The sequence below is a fragment of the Bubalus bubalis genome, chromosome 18 (assembly GCF_019923935.1).
Source record: "Bubalus bubalis isolate 160015118507 breed Murrah chromosome 18, NDDB_SH_1, whole genome shotgun sequence".
Taxonomy (NCBI): domain Eukaryota; kingdom Metazoa; phylum Chordata; class Mammalia; order Artiodactyla; family Bovidae; genus Bubalus; species Bubalus bubalis.
Genome location: NC_059174.1, coordinates 55,395,894 through 55,412,597, shown reverse-complemented (window position 1 = coordinate 55,412,597; position 16,704 = coordinate 55,395,894). Strand labels below are relative to the sequence as shown.

Sequence of the window (16,704 nt, the reverse complement as noted above, 5' to 3'; positions counted from 1 at the left end):
CCTTACTCTCCAAGTCCCCCGTCAGCCGAGAGCCTTGCTCCCCTGGGCCTGCCTCTACAGCAGACACACACTGCAAAGACGCCACATTTCTTTAAAAAAATAATTTATTGGTTTTGGATCACAAAATATAGGGAAGACACGAGGGCGATGCCTGTGACCCCTTGGCTGAAACTTCTCTTCCAGAGACACTTTTTGGGCATTCTCTCACATCCTAACAGCTGCAGAGTATAGTATCCGACCACGTGGGAAGCATGAACAGACTCCCTTTAAGTCATGCGAATCCCTTCCAATAGTCTTCCAGCTCACTTCTGCCAATATTGCAACTGGACTGGTTGTTCCAACTGTTCATGTCTTAAAGGTCTCACGAACAAACAGGCTGCAGACCAACGATGCCTGCACAGCCCCTGGACCCGCCTACACTGATTAATGCCCCTCGGCTATACCCCGTCTGCCTGTGGCACCTGCATGGCAGCCCCTGGGGCCCCCACATCCTAGGGTGGCGATGGAGGAAGGGCAGGCCAGGCCAAGCATGAAGAATAAACAGTCAATTTTATTTGGCTCAGACTAGGAATCCGTGAGTCTTGAGGACCTCTGTGAATTTGCCAATTTTCTTCTCGATGTTCTTTTCAGCCTGCTTCCGTAGCCTCTGTGGGGCCAAGATTACAGATAGTGATCAGTGGCTGCTCCCTGGGACTGTCATCCCAGGGACCCAATCCCACTCCCCATTCCCACAGTGGGCCTCAGGCAGAGACTTCCAAAAGCCTAATAAAGAGGCGAAGAGTTACCAGCTGCCTGGGAATGTGGGGCCCCTCCAGTACCAATCCCACCCTCACCATGAGCTGCTTCTTTTTCCGGTAGTGGATCTTGGCCTTCTCCTTTCTCTTCTCCTCCAGGGTGGCCGTTACTGCCTGGTACTTCCAGCCAACCTCATGGGCCAGGCGCCCTAGGTAGGCAAACTAGAGGGGAGGGAGAAGAAACGAAGCTGTTAGAAAAGGAGGCCAGGGTGACTAGGGGAGGGGTGTTAACATTCTGTCCTAGAGCCTTCCAGCTTGTCAGGGGGCCATGCTCCCCGTTCCTCCTGGCATCAGCTGAGCCATTGGCATTTTCGGCACTGCCCGCAGTGGCATCCGCAGACCATCGTGAGAAAAAAACCATCATCTGCCAGGCCTAGGGCCCTAAGTGCACCCTCCCAGGAAGCCCCAGAACCCCAAGGGCATCACTCAGCACATCTGGAGGCTCACCTTGCGAGTAGGCTTCAGACGCACAACCTTGAGGGCAGCAGGAACCACCATTCGCTTTTTCTGTTAGAGAAGGAGAGGGGCTTAAGAGACCTGGAGCGAGGGACAGACAGGGAAGAAGGCTGGCTGGGGCAGGCGTCTCAGCCGGTGCTCTTTTCACAGGGATCAAACAATGTAGGTAATTGCAGAACATCACCGACGCCAGCCATAGGGATACTGTCGAGGGAGCTGGGTCCTGCTCACCTTGTCATAGGGTGGTGGGATCCCATCAAACACCTTGAGGCGCTCCAGAGCAGCTTGGCCCCGCTTGGTCTTGTGGGGCAGCATGCCTGTGGACAGAGGACAGCAGGCCTGCTCAGTGGGGCACGTGGGGAGCCGCTGTCCCGCCCAGGCAGGCAGACGGGTGGCCTCAGATGGTAGTGCATGTGGAGTCATCTCATGGCTGGGAAACTCGAACACGAGTGGGAGAAGTCTTCATCATTGGCTACCTGCCCCCTCAGCACCTGCGGTCCCTGGGCCCAGCTCACCTCGCACTGTCCGCCAGAAGATGCGGCTGGGGGCTCGGAAGTGGTAGGGGCCACGGGAGGGGTTGGTGTTCATCCGCTTGCGGAGAAAAGCCAGGTATTTCACTGGGAAGAAGGGAGAGCGTGTAAGGCCTCAGAGTCCCCAGCCAGGCAGTAACTCCTTCCAACGCCATGACCTCACTTCTGAGGGCCTGCTACTTGCACCTCCCACCACTGGGGGGTCTGCTTCCCAAGTCTGTGAAGCCTGAGCCTCACACAGATCCAGCCTCCCCAGCCCACCTTCCACGCCCTAACTCACACTTATTTCTGTAGAAATTGCCAGAAATGTTGATGCCCTCACAGCGCACGACCACAACCTTCCGGCCTAGAGGGAATGGAAAATGGAACAATCAAGGGGGGCAAAAGTCAGGAAGCCAGGTGCCCAGTTACTGCCCAGAAAGGAGGCCCCAGCCCTGCCTGAAACTGGCCCCTGTGCACAAACACACCAGAAGACACCAAATCTCCTGCCCCAAGTCACAGAGCGCTAACTGGTGGAGCTTGTCTCATGCTCAAGTTCAATTTGTTACTCCAACAAAACATGTTTTGAATTCACAGCCCCTGACCCAGGAGGGGAGGATGCTGGCAGGTCTCAGAGCGGTGCATGGGGTTGATCTCACGGTCGTGAGACTCAAACGAAAGATGGTGATTTTTGCTCATCACTGACCTGCTGAGCTCATGTCTGGTGGGAGCTGTGGGCAGCGGGCAGACTTACCCAGAAGCACCTGCTTGGCCACAATGGCCGCCAGGCGGCCCAGGAGATGGCCTCGGCCATCGAGCACCAGTACCTGTTGGAGACAGGTTGAAGAGCTCAGAGGCACCCACAACTTTGACTTCCCACCTCAACCAATTACTCCTCTTCATTAGTTAACTTACCTCCCAGAACACCTGCTAACCATATATTAGACCCAAAACTAGAACTTAAGGCTCACTTTAGAGATGGCCAAGAAAGCAAATGACTCAGAATTTCAGTGAGCAGGTAAGATACAAAACAAACCAATCCCTCACATTTCAGCTGCTTCAAGGGCAGACATCTTTATGCCCAGATTATGTTCCATGGTCAGAGAATGAGCTACAATCTGAATCAACACTGATCACCCAGTTAGAAGAACCAGTAATCTGAACGCAACCTGTAGAACCTGGACAGAATCTGATTCTGTTCTGATCTCAAAGGTAGCTTTCTAGTGTGAGTATCAAAGCAAACAGGTTCAGAGCCAGTGAAGCTAGGCAGGGTGGTCAAAAACCCAAGCTTCCTCTGGTACTGACTAGCTCTGCATCCTTAGGGAAGCTTTAACAGCTCAAATACTAATCTAATCCTTGGCTTCTTTTCAGAAGTTCCAGCTCTTACCAAGTGCATGTTATGTGAACGCAGGGACCCGTGTGCAGAGAACTCTACCACTTCCCTGGCTTCAAACTTAATTTTCCTTCCTGAACCACAGACCCCATCACATGTTCACCCCTTCCAGAGCCACTCCCTCCCTTTATCAGTAATCGGTTACACAAGGAAGGAGCCGGAGAAGAGTCAGTCGTAAGCTTCTATCTTCCTTGAGGCCTTCTAGCTGGTTAAGCAATTAAGAATGTTTCAAGGATCTGGAACATTTCATTCAGTCCAGTTGCTAGCACCAGCACTTTTAGACTCCATCTAACCCCAAAGCAGAGCAATGTGTGCCTGCCCCATATGCAAGAGCTCTCCCAACCTACAGCAAAGGTTTCGTGCCAAATTACCCCCAGTTGCAGGGGAACCCTGATGCACACTTTCACGTGGCCGAAGCTACCGGCGCCTGGGCAGGGCGGAAATACTCTCCATTTTGGCCTACCCCCGGCTTCTCACCGTCCCCAGGTGGCGTAGCCGCCTTCAGCGTGCTTTCCCATTGGTGGGGACACACCAGTTCAATTCTGCCAAGATCTAGATAAATGAGGCCTAATTTTAAAATAACTCTTTTTGTGTAGGAAGCAAAGATGACTGCCCCTCGAAGAAAAAATAATGCCGCATTCTTAGCCAGCCCAGAGCGCAAAAACTGCCTTATATTCCCGTTTTGGATTTCTCTTACCCCGAATGCTTTCTGCTTTGCTCAGTTATCGTCCTTAAGTTCCACAGCACACTTACGAGAGAAAAGAGGTCCAACCCCGGTCCGGCCTGGACCCCACCCGGCCCCACGCCGCCCCGGCCCGCGCGGAGCCTGTACCTGCCCCTCCGCCATCTTCGGCAGCCGCCTGGGAAAGAAGGAACCCTAGACGCAGGGTTTCTTATCCCTTGAAACAGGGGCGGAAGAAGTGACGCAACACGGCCGCTTTCTGTCTTCTCATTGGCCAGAGTGTCAGCCGCGTGCGCAGAAATGCCCCACCGGGAGGCGGGTCATCTTCTGACTGTCCAATCGGAATCGTTCCCATCGAGCCTAGGCGGCCATGGCTGAGCCGGGCGAGATCACGTGGGGTAGGGGGCGGTGCTCTTCAGCCTCCGCTGCAGTATTCTTGAGGGGCTGGTAAGCCTCGCGTGAGTTGCCCGCTGCTTGCTGATGGGCGGGGCCAAGAATGCTGGAGGAGAGGCGGTTACCCCCTGAAGCGAAGTCGCGCTGCAGGGCACGTGGTGGCCTGCAGGGGGCCAGGAGGGCTTGCCCTTTAGCGCTCCGCCAAGGCTTAGAGATCTGAATTCCAGTGCCTGTCTGACTTGTGATCTGACTAAATCCCTGGCCGTGTATGGGCTTCAGTGTCCCCACCTGATAAACAGGTGGGGATAGTCTTCAGCTTGAGAGCTGGCGAATGAAAGAATGACTTCTAGATGCCTGAAGTGAAGTTGCTCAGTCGTGTCCGACTCTTTGCGACCCCATGGACTGTAGCCTACCAGGCTCCTCGGTCCATGGGATTTTCCAGGCAAGAATACTGGAGTGGGTTGCCATTTCCTTCTCTAGATGCCTGAGTGTTCCCCAAAGGAGCTTCTCACTTTCTGGACTTTCTGGACAAAGTCTTTTGCCTTGACAGTGTCCCTTGACTAGGCTGCCGTCCCCTCTACCCCCACCCCCATCCTGTTTTCTAAAATCTGGCTTGAGTCCTTCCCTTTAGAGAACCTCCCTGATATCCCTCAGGCTGGCTCAGGTACCGCCTGGGGGTTCCCACAGTGCCTAAGCCACCTCCATTAGAGCGTGTGTCATCGTGTACTGGGGCTCTCTGGGGCCGATGTCTCTCCCCTCTGGACCAGGAATCCTGAGAGGGCAGGGCTGGTTCCGACTCACGTCTGGGTCCCAGCATTGCCCTCTTCTGGCCCTGGGCCCCAGGAGGACTCAGAAAATATGTATTGAATGAAACACTGCATTAACTGAAAAACCAAACCCGAACCCAAACGGCCCCATACACACACCGTGTCCCATCCACAAACAAACCTGGCCAGAGCTGGTAGAAAATGATGATTTATATACAATTTCCTGGGGACAAGGGCTTTGTACAAAGTGGGGAAGGGGGAGCCGATGGTGGGTGCTGGCGTTGCCTCCATCCCGGAGGGACAGTGACAGGAGCAGTGTGGCCAAGGAAAGGACCAGGTTCTAGCTGACTTCCTCCAAGTTCCGACTCTGTGTCCGCTGGCAGGTGACTGCTCTCTCTGGGCCTCAGTGTCCTCCGCTGTAAAAGGGGATGATAGATGACTCACTAGGCTGTTTGAGGTTCCATGGACAGAGGAGGGGAAAGGAAGAAGCTCAGGGTACAAGCTCAAGTATAAACTCAATGCCCGAAAACAACTCCATTCACCGTGAGCACTCACTATGTGTTTGGGCATTGCTGTCAAAGAAAACTTCGCGCAATGATGAACACGTTTTAGATCTGTGCTTTCCAAGACAGCCCTTGAGACCAGCCCCATGTGAAAACTGGGCATTCCTATTGTGACCAGCAAAACTGAGGAACTTAGTTTTTCATTTCATCTAATTTAAGCTTCAACTAATAGTGTGATTATTGGGAGCGTGGGAAAACAGGGTATGTATGAAAAGGGACAAGGATAAGAGGACAATTTCTCAATAGAAAATTGTATCTCAAAACCAAAAAGTAATAAAAAGTACTGTCCAAAACAAATGCTGAAATGAAAAAAATCATTGAATTTAGAAACTGTTCCTTGATCCAGTTATTGGAAAACTTCTGTAGGTTTCAAAGAACTTGAGTATAGGAATCTACTTACGCAACTGTAAGTTTCATGGAATCTTAATACAGATCAAGTATTTCTAATAAAAGTTTCTCATATGAATTGAGATGTGCTGTGAGCATCGCATTACACATTGGATTCTGAAAACCTGGTATGGAAACAAGAATGTCAAAATATCTCAATAATTTTTAAAGTATTGATTGCATGTTGAGATGACAAGATTTTGGATACACAGGGTGAAATAACATAAATTCTTTAAGGTAAACCTGTTTGTTTTTACTTTTAAAAAGATGCATTGGCACAATGTGGTAAATCAGCTATACTTCAATTAAAAATTAAAAAAATATATGCGGCTACTAGAAAATTAAAAGTCACATGTGTGGCTTGTATTCTGTTTCCTATGGACAGCATTGCTCTAGGGGGTTTTTTTTGTGGTCCTTTCATTTAACCTCCTGACAACTCAAGCATGAAGGATGATTATGAGTCTTTTGTACAGATAAGGAAACTGAGGCAGAAGAGTGAAAGGCACGGATGCTGGAATCAGAGGGCCGAGAGTCCAATCTTGGCTGTCACTCAGGAGCTGTGTGACTTTCAGCAAATGATTGACCTCTCTGAGCCTCGGTGTGCGCCAAGGGGAAATGGGGATGATAATGGCCACCAGTTTGTCAATTAAGTGAGCTAATTTGTAGAAAGCTCCAGCACAAGGCCGGAGGCACTGAGGCACTCAACAGGTGAGCAAGTGCTGCCAAATGTTTCCTTTGGGCACTAAGGAACCCACAGGCCCCTCCCTGCCTTTCTCCCTCAGGGAACCACCTACACCCCCAAACCGGTTCCCAGGTTCACCTCGGGGCTTCTTGCTTCCCCAGGGTAGGAAGCCCCAGCTTCTCTTCCTTACCTTTGAGGTAAGGAAGATGTAACCTCAAACATCTCCCAGTGCCGTTTTGCTTTTGTTTTTTTTCACCCCACCCCCAGACTGGACAAAGTTGCTAGAATAACCTGAGCTTTTTCATACCTGGAGGGCTTTGCTGACCCTGCTCCTGGAGGCGGCTCTCTCCTGGCTTGCTGACTCCTGTATCCAAATACCTCCCCGCCCGCTGAGCTTCACTGTTCAGAATGCCGAATGCGGACTGTCCCTCCTCCTCCCAGGTTCCCGCTGGGCCAGACCCAGCGTCCTCTGCCTGCGCCCCTTCCCCTTCCCTGCTCTCCCCTCGACCCCACCAAGCCTGTCACTCTCTAGCCCCGTGCCTCCTGACCCCTGACTCTGCCTGTCCCCTCCTCTCCACCCCATGGTCCTATCCCAGCCCCTGCTCAGACCTTGTCCTCTCTTCCTGGACGCTCACCCGGCCTCCTCCTTGGCCTCCAGTCTGTCTGTCCCAGTCTGTCCCCCTCCATGAGGGGTCTTCTTACATCCAGAGCTAGCACACCGCTTCCCTGCTTCCACTCTGTCATCCCCCACCCCCATGGCCCCCACATCAACAAGTCCAGGGTCCTCCAGGAGCCGCAGGAGCAGAGCATCCTGGGGATGGGAGGGGCAGGGTACCGTGCCGCCCATGGAATCCACCACCTCCGGTCACCCCCTGGACCCTCTCCACCCACTCTGCGCACCCTGCTGGCTCACCCTCTCCCCAGGGTAGGGTGTCCTCCGTCTCCTCCTCCACCGGCACAGGCACCAGGCAGCAGCCAGCAGCAGAAGGGCCACTGGCAGCAGCAGCAGCAGCAAGAGGAGCAGAAGAGGGGACTGAGGGGCCGGCAGGGACGTGGCTCCCAAGGCCCCAGGACTCCTTGGGGGCAGCAGAGTCGGGGAGTCTGCCAGGAGAGAGGTCAGGTGACTGAGAAGTAGGGCCAGGCCAGGGAAGGGAAAAAAAGGCCTGCCTGGTGCTGGCTGTGTGACCTGGGGGAGGGGGTGGGGGTAGGCTGTGTACTTCTCTGGGCCTCAGTCACCTCATCCATAAAGTGGGTATAATTATTATACCAACTTCATAAGGTTGTCACAGAGATTAAATGAGTGAATATACAGAAAGTGCTTAGAATAGTGCCTAGCACGTAGTAAGGTTACATTTTATTGATTTTTTTAAAGTCACTAATAGGACTTCCCTGGTGGTTCAGTGGTTAAGAATCCACCTGCCAATGCAGGGGACATGGGTTTCATCCCTGGTCTGGGAAGATTCCACATGCCACAGGGCAACTAAGCCCCTGGGCACAACTGCTTGACCCATGCAATAAAGCCCATGCTTCAAAACAAGAGAAACCACTGCAATGAGAAGCCTGAATGCCAAAACTAGAGAGTAGCCCCACAACAAGGGCAGCAACGAAAACCCAGCACAGCCAAAAGTATATTTAAAAAAATAGTCACTAATAACTTTTTTAAATTGGTATGCTTGTTTACTTGTTTAACCAGACCCTATAAATTTTTAAAAAATATTTTTATTATTTACTTTTATTTATTTGTTTATTGACTGGGTGGCATTTGGGATCTTACTTCTCCAGCCAGGGATCAAACTTGTGCTGCTTGCATTGGAAGCTCAGAGTCTTAACCACTGGACCGCCAGGGAAGTCCCAATAATTATTTATTTCAAATATATCATTTTACTTGTTTTGGCCTTGAGGCATGAAGGATATTAGTTCCCTGACCAGACCAGGGATTGAAACTAGGCCCCCAGCAGTGGAAGTGCAGAGTTCTAACCACTGGATCACCAGGAAATTCCTGCATTTTAGAATTGGACAAACATGTGTCTAGTGCTTACCTATTGATTTATATATTCATTTTCTTCCCCCAGTAGTCTATGAGCTCCAGGAGGGTGACAGGAGACATTGCCAGAACCTAATATTTCTTATTGTTGTTGTTTAGTCACTAAGTCATGTCCGAGTCTTTGCGACCCCAAGGACTGTAGCCCACCAGGCGCCTCTCTCCATGGGGTTTCCCAGGCAAGAATACTGGAGTGGGTTGCCATTTCCTTCTCCAGGCACCAGGGATCAAACCCCAAATCTCCTGCATCGGCAGGCAGATTCTTTAAGGCTGAGCCATCAGGGAAGCCCAAATAGTTAATTTACATAAATTAAATATCTGAGTGAATGGACAGATAATAGAACAATGAAAGATACTCTGTATGAAGCCATGATGGCTCACAAGGCCCCACTTGAGCTGGCCCCCTTTATTCCTTTTGTACCCTCACTCCACACCTTTTCCCCTTTGCTTACTTGGCCTCAGCCACTGGGGCTCCCTCTTGATTCCTTAAACAGGGAGGCAGGTTTCTGCCTCAGGACCTTTGCACTACCTGTTCCCCGGTTTGCAACTTTCGGTGACTTTCCAGCCGACCACTTCAAGCCATGATTCCACCACCCCGTTTTAATGTGCCTGCATAGGACTCATTACACTCAGACACTTTCCTGTTTAGTTATATGTTTACATGTTTATCATGTCTCCCTAATCAGCAGGTTAGCGCCCCATGGACACAAACTAGGTCTTGTTCTGTGCTGTGTCTCCAATGCCAAGCATCAAGGAGATGGTTAGTAAAACTTAGTTGAATGGAAAATTAGTGATGCATGTAAATATGAACAGCAAACAGTGGTTAAGGGGTTAGGAATTCACCTTAACATGCAGAGGATGCCGGTTCCATCCCTGGTTAGGGAACTAAGACCTCACACATCAAGGGACAACTAAGCCTGCACACCAACCGAAAGCTGCAATGAAGACCCAGCGCAGCCACACACACACACACACACACACACACACACACCTTTTTAAAAAAAAGGAGGACTTCCCTGGTGGTGCAATAGATAAGAATCTGTCCGCTAATGCAGGTTCAGTACATGCTGCAGGGCAACCAAGTCTGTGTGCCAAGACTACTGAAGCCCTCTGGCCTAGAGTCTGTGCTCCCCAACAAGAGAAGCCACCGCAATGAGACGCTCACACACCGCAAGGAAGAGGAGCTCTCTTGCAGCAACCAGAGGAAGCCCGCGCACAGCAACAAAGACCCAGAGCAGCCAAAAGTAAATAATAAAATTATTTTTTAAAGGGCTCTTTGTGATTGAAATAATTATCTTAAAAATTATAAAACTATGAGAATTAAATTCAATAGCATTACTGGTTGCCAGGGGAGAGAGGCGGGAGTTTTGGAATGAGGATCAAGTTACGCAAACTCAGGGATTTCCCTGGCAGTCCAGTCCGGTGGTTCAGACTCCTAGCCCCTATTGCAGGAGGCACGGGTCCCATCCCTGGTTGAGAAACTAAGATCCTGCAAACCGTGTGGTACAGCTGGGAGAAAAAAAAAAAAATTTTTTTTTCATACGATGCAATCCTAATCCCTAGTACCTCAGAATGTGACCTTATTTGGAGATCAGGTCTTCAAAGATGTGATCAAGTTAAAATGAGATGGTTAGTGGTGGCCCTAATCCAATATGACTGGTGTCCTTATAAGAAGGCGAAATCTAGACACAGAGATATGCATGGGGGAGAGCACCACGAACATGAAATTGGCCATCTACAAGCCAAGGGAGACAACTGAAACAGATCCTTCCCTCACAGCCCTCAGAAGGAGCCAGTCCTGCTGACTCCTCACTTACAAGAGGATGAACTTCTACTCTTTAAATCACCTGGTTGGTGGTACCTTGTTACAGCAGCTAATACACACTACTTACTACACACACATGCATGCCTGCAGTTATGCATACATAACTGATAAACTCTGAATAAACTCTGTGGATTGCACCCATGTCAATTTCTTGTGCTGTAATTAACATTACCAAGCAAAATGTACCACTGGGGAGGCTGGGTAAACAGTGTCCAGGACCTTCCTGTACATTTCTTTGCCCCTTTCTGTGAATCTGTAATTATTCCAATGTGAAAAAGTTTTAAAAATAAACCCACCTATAACATACTAAAAAATAACAAACATTAAGAATCCTGAAAAATAAGTGAATTTACCTTTTTTAACTTTTTAAACATGGCTATAAGAAAATTTACACTCAAACATGTGACTCTCATTCTGTTTCTCTGGGATAGAGTTGCCTCAGAGAAACAGGCAAGGCTGGTTATTCCCTTCTCAGGGACAAGTAAACTGAGGCCCAGAGAGGGATGAGCTTGGGGAAACAGGCCCAAAGTCACACAGCCCATGGGAGCCCTGAGTGGGATGGGTGAGGGACTGTAAAGGTGGGAGAGGAGTGGGTGGGGCGGTGGGCTTGGGGGCAGTGGGAGGCTTTACCCGGCTGACACTGTAGTTCCAGGCACCGGGAGAAATTCCGGTGGGTGATCCAGGGCTTCAAGGCCTCCAGCTGCTGGTGAGTGTCCTGCAGGAGGTGGGAGATGTTGGCCTGGACGAAGCGAAGACAGCTGGGAAGGGGCTGGGGGCAGGGGAGGGAGACGTCACCACGGCATCACCCCCAGCGTCACCTCAGGTCAAGGGTGAGGCCTGGGTCTCATGGAGAGTCTGGACCTTTGCTCCCCCTGGTTGCTAACAACCGGGCCCAGTCAGACCTGGATCAGGAGGGTGTTTAGGGTCCCCTCCTTCTCCCTGTTGCTAGGGGTAAGAACCCCTTAGCAACATCCTTCAACAGGGCCTGAGAAATGAGCAGAATTGATGCCTTTGGCCCTTACCCCTGGGCATCCTCCAGTACTTAGAGAAGTGTCACCTCCCACACCAGGGCCCAGCAGGTCTGAGGTTCCAGCTCCACCTCCCTCGGGGTGCTCCCAGTCAAGGGGAAACCTCCAGTAAGGCCTAGCAGACCTTTGCTGCCAATCCCTAGGAAAGCATCAGGCTCTCCGCACTTGTCCCCCAAGTTCAGGGCTGACCTGGAAGGCACATGAGGTGACAAAGTGTATCTCGGTGTTGACATCCTCCAGCAGTTTCTCCATCTCCGACCCAGCCACGGTCTTGAGCCGTCCCATCCAGCGCTGGGCCAGGACCAGACGCCAGAACGCCCCGCAGAGCTTGTCCTGGGGGGAGACCACCCAGGCTCTGGGTCCCGCGGGTGGGCGGAGGGGGCTGGGGGCCAGGACTCCTGGGTCCCGAGGGAGGGGGTGGCCTGGTGGGCACACTAGCCTGGCCCCTAAGGGGGCGGTGAATCTTGAATCTCTCCTTCCCACCTCCATCCTGGGCCCCTCCCGTCTGTGACTCACGTCCTGCAGGTTGGAGGCAACAGTGACGGGGTAATCTTGAAGCAGGTACTTGGACTGCGGGAGAAAACGTGGTCAGGCCTGCGCAGACAGGAGGAAACAAACTATGGGGACCCAGAGAGAGGGGGCGGGGACCCAGAGAGAGGGGGCGGGGACCCAGAGAGAAGGGGGCGGGGACCCAGAGAAGTGGGGAGGGTACCCAGAGTGAGGGGGCGGGGATCCAGAGAGAGAGGGAAGGGACCCAGAGCGAGGGGGCGGGGACCTAGAGAGAGGGGGCGGGGATCCAGAGAGAGAGAGAGAGAGAGAGAGAGAGAGAGAGAGGAGACCCAGAGAGAGGGGGCGGGGACCCAGAGAGAGGGGCGGGGATTCAGAGAGAGAGGGCGGAGACCCAGAGAGAGAGGGCGGGGACCCAGAGAGAGAGAGAGAGGGGGAGGAGACCCAGAGAGAGGGGGCGGGGACCCAAAGAGAGGGGCGGGGATTCAGAGAGAGAGGGCGGAGATCCAGAGAGAGAGGGCGGGGACCCAGAGAGAGAGAGAGGGGGAGGAGACCCAGAGAGAGGGGGCGGGGACCCAAAGAGAGGGGCGGGGATTCAGAGAGAGAGGGCGGAGACCAAGAGAGAGAGGGCGGGGACCCAGAGAGAGAGAGAGAGAGAGAGAGAGAGAGAGAGGAGACCCAGAGAGAGGGGGCGGGGATCCAGAGTGAGGGGGCGGGGACCCAGAGAGAGGGGCGGGGATTCAGAGAGAGAGGGCGGAGACCCAGAGAGAGAGGGCGGGGACCCAGAGAGGGGGCGGGAATCTAGAGTGAGGGGGCGGGGACCCAGAGAGAAGGGGGCGGGGACCCAGAGAGAGGGGGCGGGGACCCAGAGAGTGAGGGCGGGGACCCAGAGAGAGGGGGGCCGGGACCCAGAGGGGGGGGCGGGGACCCAGAGAGAAGGGGGCAGGGACCCAGGGTGGGGAGATGGGGACCCAGAGAAAGGGGGACAGAGACCCATAGCGAAGGGGGCAAGAATAGGGGGACGGACGACGGATGGGAACCCAGAGGCAGGAGGCAGGGGGCCACAGAAACTCTTGATGGGGGGAAGTCAGACCCAGAGACAGCACCTCGGGCTCGGATTGGGAACAGGGACGCTCACCAGCTTGCCGATCTTGATGGCAAAGGTGGAGGAGATGGGGCTGTGGCGGAAGGAGCAGTCGGGGGTCCCTTGGAGGCCAGGGCTGAGCAGTAACAGCAGCAGCAGAAGGGAGGTCTGCGGGCGGGGCAGGGGGCTCCATGGACTCCACACACGCCCCCCTCCCTCGTGGAGGCTGCCCCCGGCAGCCCCCTGTTCTCTCTTCCCTCTTTCCCCTTTCCAGCTTTCCCGCTTCTCAGCCCCTCCTCCGCTTGGCTCCTGTGTGCCCACCTCCGACCATCTTTCCCTGTATCTCTCTGCCTCTGGACACGTGCTGACCAGTTTTCACCCTCCTCTGCCCGCTCTGTCTGTCTCATCTCCCATCTCCGCACCTCAGCCCATCTCTCTCCACTTCTGCTCACCTCTGCCCAGGATTTTCTCATCTTTGCCCATTCCTCTGTCTTTTCATGCTCATCTCTCCTGTTTTTCCCTAGATCTGAGTCCTGTCTTCCCCATTTGCCCCCACCTCCCCGTTTCTTCCCCCCACCCCTGTCCATCTCGCCTACCTCTGTCCACGTTCCCCCACCTGTGTCAATTTCCCCTACCCCTGTCCATCTCCTCATCTCCCCCACCCCCGTCCATCTCCCCACCTCTGTCCATCTCCCCCACCTCTGTCCATCTCCCCCACCTCTGTCCATCTCCCCACCTCTGTCCATCTCCCCCACCTCTGTCCATCTCCCCCACCTCTGTCCATCTCCCCCACCCCTGTCCATCTCCCCCACCCCTGTCAATCTCTCTCACCTCTGTCCATCTGCTCACTTCTGACCACCCCAACTCTGTCCACCTCCCCCAAACTCTGTCCATCTCCCCCGACCCCTGTTCATCTCCCCACTCGTGTCCACCCCAACTCTGTCCACCTCCCCTCTAAGCTCTGCCCATCTTGACACTGCCATTCCCCCACCTTAACCCCTAGGGATACGCACAGTTGGGCTCCAGGCTGGCGCCAGCACTACCATTTCTGCCGGGGGCCCTTCATGCCTGTGGCCGGATCTTGGAAGGGACAGAAGAGCGAGTCTCGGACCCCCACACCCCAGCCCCTTCCTTGCCCGCCCCTTCACCTCCCCGCCCCTCCCTCGGTCCTTTGATGTGGCTAAGTTTCCGCCTCCTACTCTATAGGGCTTCCTGCGTAAAGCACAGTTACGGTGAAAACTCCTCATCTCCCCTTCTAAGAACTCCGACGTCCGGTGCCCGCAACTCTGCGCAGGCCAGGGACCCAGGAACCCGACCCCTCGCCGTCTGCGCTCAGCCCCAGGAGGGGGACCCCGGCCCCGCCCTTCGGGGACCCGGAGTCCATTTCTCCTCACGCACCAGGCTTGCCCCAGCTGGGTGTGGAAGGGGCCACGCCGGGTGACAGCCAAAGATCGAAAGTGAAAGGAAATTTTGGGGGGAGAGTGAGCTGGGGTGGATCGGGCTGGTGCAAGGGGCGCCACCTGGTGGTGACAGGTGGCAGCTGACGCCGCAGTGGGCGCTTTAGCGGGACTTACGCTCAAGGGGTCTGAGCTTGGGTTGATAGCCCGGGTGGGACACAGTGAATGTGGCGCGGGGGCTCCAACGTGGATCTGTCTCCGGCTAGAATCAACGCAGCTCGGGCAAGGAGGAAGTCACCCTGAGCCCTTCACCTTTGCCTTGAAACCCCACCCCAACTCTCCAACCCCCATCTCCTTCCACAGGGAGTAAGTGACAGCTCCATCCTTCCAGGTGTTTGGGCCCAAAGCCTTGGAGGGGACCTGTGACTCTGTCTGCCTCTCACTGCCCACTGACAGTCCGATCCATCAGCAAGTTTGCTGGCTGATCGTCCAAATGTGTTCAGAATCCTACCGCATCTCACCCCCACCACTGCCACCACCGTCACCCACCTGAAAATCGTTTCCTCCTCACCCTACCAGCCTCCCTGCCTCAGCCCTCACTTGCCAGTCTGTTCTCCATATGCAGCCTGAGGGAGCCTGTGAAGACCTAAGTCCCCTCACCTCCCTCCTCTGCTCCACGCTGCCCCCTTACCCGTGCACCTGCCACACGAGTCCAAGTCCTCACTGTGGCCTAAACAGACCTGGTCTCTCCTCCTGCCTCTCTCCAGTCCGGCCACACTGGCCTGAGGCAGGCACATTCCTGCCCCAGGGCCTTTGCACTGGCTGTTCCCTCAGTCGGGAATGCCCTTCCCCGAGATACCCACATGGCTCAACCTGATCTCATTCAGGTCTTTGCTCAAATACACGATGCAAAGGCGAGCTGCAACTACCGAACCCGCCTTCTTCAACTGCTGAAGCCTGTGTGCCAGGAGCTCATGCTCTGCAACAAGAGAAGCCACGGCAATGAGAAGCCCACGCACTGCAATGAAGAGGAGGCCCCGTTCGCCTCAAGTAGAGAAAGCCAGAGCAGGGCAATGAAGACCCAGTGCAACCCCCCAAAAATTTTTTTTTTAAATACACAAGGCGAAGGCTTCCCCAACCAACCTTTTTCAAGTCGCAACCCCCTCCCAGCACTCCCACTCATGTGAGCTTTGCTTTCTCCCTTGTCACTTATCAGCTTCTGACACACCACTGCAGTTTATTTATCTTCTTTATTGTCAGTTGTCCCCATTAGGACTTTAACTCCAGGACGACCACAGTATCTGTTTATCCTGCTGGATCTCCAGCACCTAGAACCATGACTGGCTCACAGAAGGTGCTCCATCAATATTTGTTAAATGAATGAACAAAAGGATCCTGGCCCCCTCTGCGTTGTTGTCATATACTGGATAATGCACCTGCTCTTGGGCTCTGTTTCTCGGGTGACAACCCCAAACTCCCTGGAACTTCCAGATAGGCGTGTCTTTGTTATTAAGAGGGGCTCCCTGACCACATCTGAGTTTATACTAATGAGGTGACTCAGGATGGGGGCTGGGCAGGACCAGAAAGTCCAGTCACATGACTAGAGGGCTGAAACTTCTCACTTCCAATCTCCAACCTCTCACCTTCAACTTTCAGGAAAGGAGGCAAAAAATTGAGTTCAACTTCTGTCTCCAACTTCACATGGCTTTTTGCTCTTCCCCGTCCTTTCCTCTTTTGTCTCTCTTTTGGAATTATTTATTTTTGGTTGCACTGGGTCTTCATTGCTGCACGGGCTTTTCTCTAGTTGCAGAGAGCGGAGGCTCCTCTCTAGTTGTGGTGTGTGGGCGTCTCCCTGGTGGCTTCTCGTTGCGGAGCACAGGCTCTAGGGCACTTGGGCTTCAGTAATTGTGGCACCTGGGCTCAGCAGTTGTGGCTTCCGGGCTCCAGAGCACAGGCTCAATAGTTGCGGCTCATGGGATCTGTTGCTCCATGGCATGTAAGACCTTCCTGGACCAGGGATCGAACCTGAGTCCCCCTGGCAGGCGGATTCTTTACCACTGAGCCACCAGAGAAGTCCTCCTCTTTTGTCTCATAAAAACTTGTATTTAGATACAGGGTCTACTTGGATAATCCAGGATATCTTACCTTGAGATCCTTAACTTACTTCCATCTTCAAGGATTATTTTCCAAGTAAGG

General features: G+C 53.4%; 2 protein-coding genes and 4 non-coding genes across 13 annotated transcripts; all 6 read right to left on the bottom strand.

The window, feature by feature from the left end:
* Window positions 1–530: 530 nt before the first annotated feature.
* RPL13A (ribosomal protein L13a) lies at window positions 531–4,073 on the bottom strand. Its single transcript, XM_006080100.4, has 8 exons — window positions 3,985–4,073; window positions 2,514–2,586; window positions 2,061–2,126; window positions 1,766–1,867; window positions 1,482–1,567; window positions 1,242–1,301; window positions 834–956; window positions 531–646 (listed from the first exon to the last, which is right to left on the bottom strand). The coding sequence occupies exons 1-8, from the start codon at window positions 3,997–3,999 to the stop codon at window positions 560–562; spliced, it is 612 nt and encodes a 203-aa protein (XP_006080162.1). The 5' UTR covers window positions 4,000–4,073; the 3' UTR covers window positions 531–559.
* LOC112580476 lies at window positions 1,076–1,163 on the bottom strand. Its single transcript, XR_003104874.1, has one exon. It is a non-coding gene; the product is annotated as a small nucleolar RNA SNORD35 (small nucleolar RNA).
* On the bottom strand, window positions 1,372–1,442 carry LOC112580472. The gene has a single exon (XR_003104872.1). It is a non-coding gene; the product is annotated as a small nucleolar RNA SNORD34 (small nucleolar RNA).
* LOC112580536 lies at window positions 1,642–1,726 on the bottom strand. Its single transcript, XR_003104927.1, has one exon. It is a non-coding gene; the product is annotated as a small nucleolar RNA Z195/SNORD33/SNORD32 family (small nucleolar RNA).
* Window positions 2,385–2,468, bottom strand: LOC112580537. Its single transcript, XR_003104928.1, has one exon. It is a non-coding gene; the product is annotated as a small nucleolar RNA Z195/SNORD33/SNORD32 family (small nucleolar RNA).
* Window positions 4,074–4,208: 135 nt separating the features above from the next.
* On the bottom strand, window positions 4,209–16,296 carry FLT3LG (fms related receptor tyrosine kinase 3 ligand). Of its 8 annotated transcripts, none has more exons than XM_044930873.2 (8): window positions 14,686–16,296; window positions 14,125–14,191; window positions 13,166–13,279; window positions 12,004–12,090; window positions 11,710–11,853; window positions 11,123–11,261; window positions 7,540–7,727; window positions 5,187–5,410 (listed from the first exon to the last, which is right to left on the bottom strand). In XM_044930873.2, exons 2-8 carry the CDS (start codon window positions 14,155–14,157, stop codon window positions 5,204–5,206), a joined length of 912 nt encoding a protein of 303 aa, XP_044786808.1. In that variant the 5' UTR covers window positions 14,158–14,191; window positions 14,686–16,296; the 3' UTR covers window positions 5,187–5,203. The 8 variants fall into 8 exon arrangements, with proteins under 8 accessions (XP_025125309.3, XP_025125308.3, XP_044786808.1 ...); XM_006080105.4 differs by lacking the exon at window positions 14,686–16,296 and adding an exon at window positions 14,510–14,627 and having other exon boundaries at window positions 11,123–11,207; XM_006080106.4 differs by lacking the exon at window positions 14,686–16,296 and adding an exon at window positions 14,510–14,624 and having other exon boundaries at window positions 11,123–11,207; window positions 12,037–12,090.
* Between the last annotated feature and the right edge of the window lie 408 nt (window positions 16,297–16,704).

What these genes read in the sequence shown, in the direction of transcription:
- RPL13A (XM_006080100.4), bottom strand. An exon ending in GGCCAAGCAGGTGCTTCTGG is followed by an intron (nt 2,127 to 2,513) that starts GTAAGTCTGCCC and finishes CATTCCCTCTAG; the next exon opens with GCCGGAAGGTTGTGGTCGTG. An exon ending in CTTCTGGCGGACAGTGCGAG is followed by an intron (nt 1,568 to 1,765) that starts GTGAGCTGGGCC and finishes CTCTGTCCACAG; the next exon opens with GCATGCTGCCCCACAAGACC.
- FLT3LG (XM_044930873.2), bottom strand. Translation starts at nt 14,157, where the DNA reads ATGGTAGTGCTGGCGCCAGCCTGGAGCCCAACT. An exon ending in TCACCTCATGTGCCTTCCAG is followed by an intron (nt 11,262 to 11,709) that starts GTCAGCCCTGAA and finishes CCCTGCCCCCAG; the next exon opens with CCCCTTCCCAGCTGTCTTCG. An exon ending in GGAACTACAGTGTCAGCCGG is followed by an intron (nt 7,728 to 11,122) that starts GTAAAGCCTCCC and finishes CTCTCCTGGCAG; the next exon opens with ACTCCCCGACTCTGCTGCCC.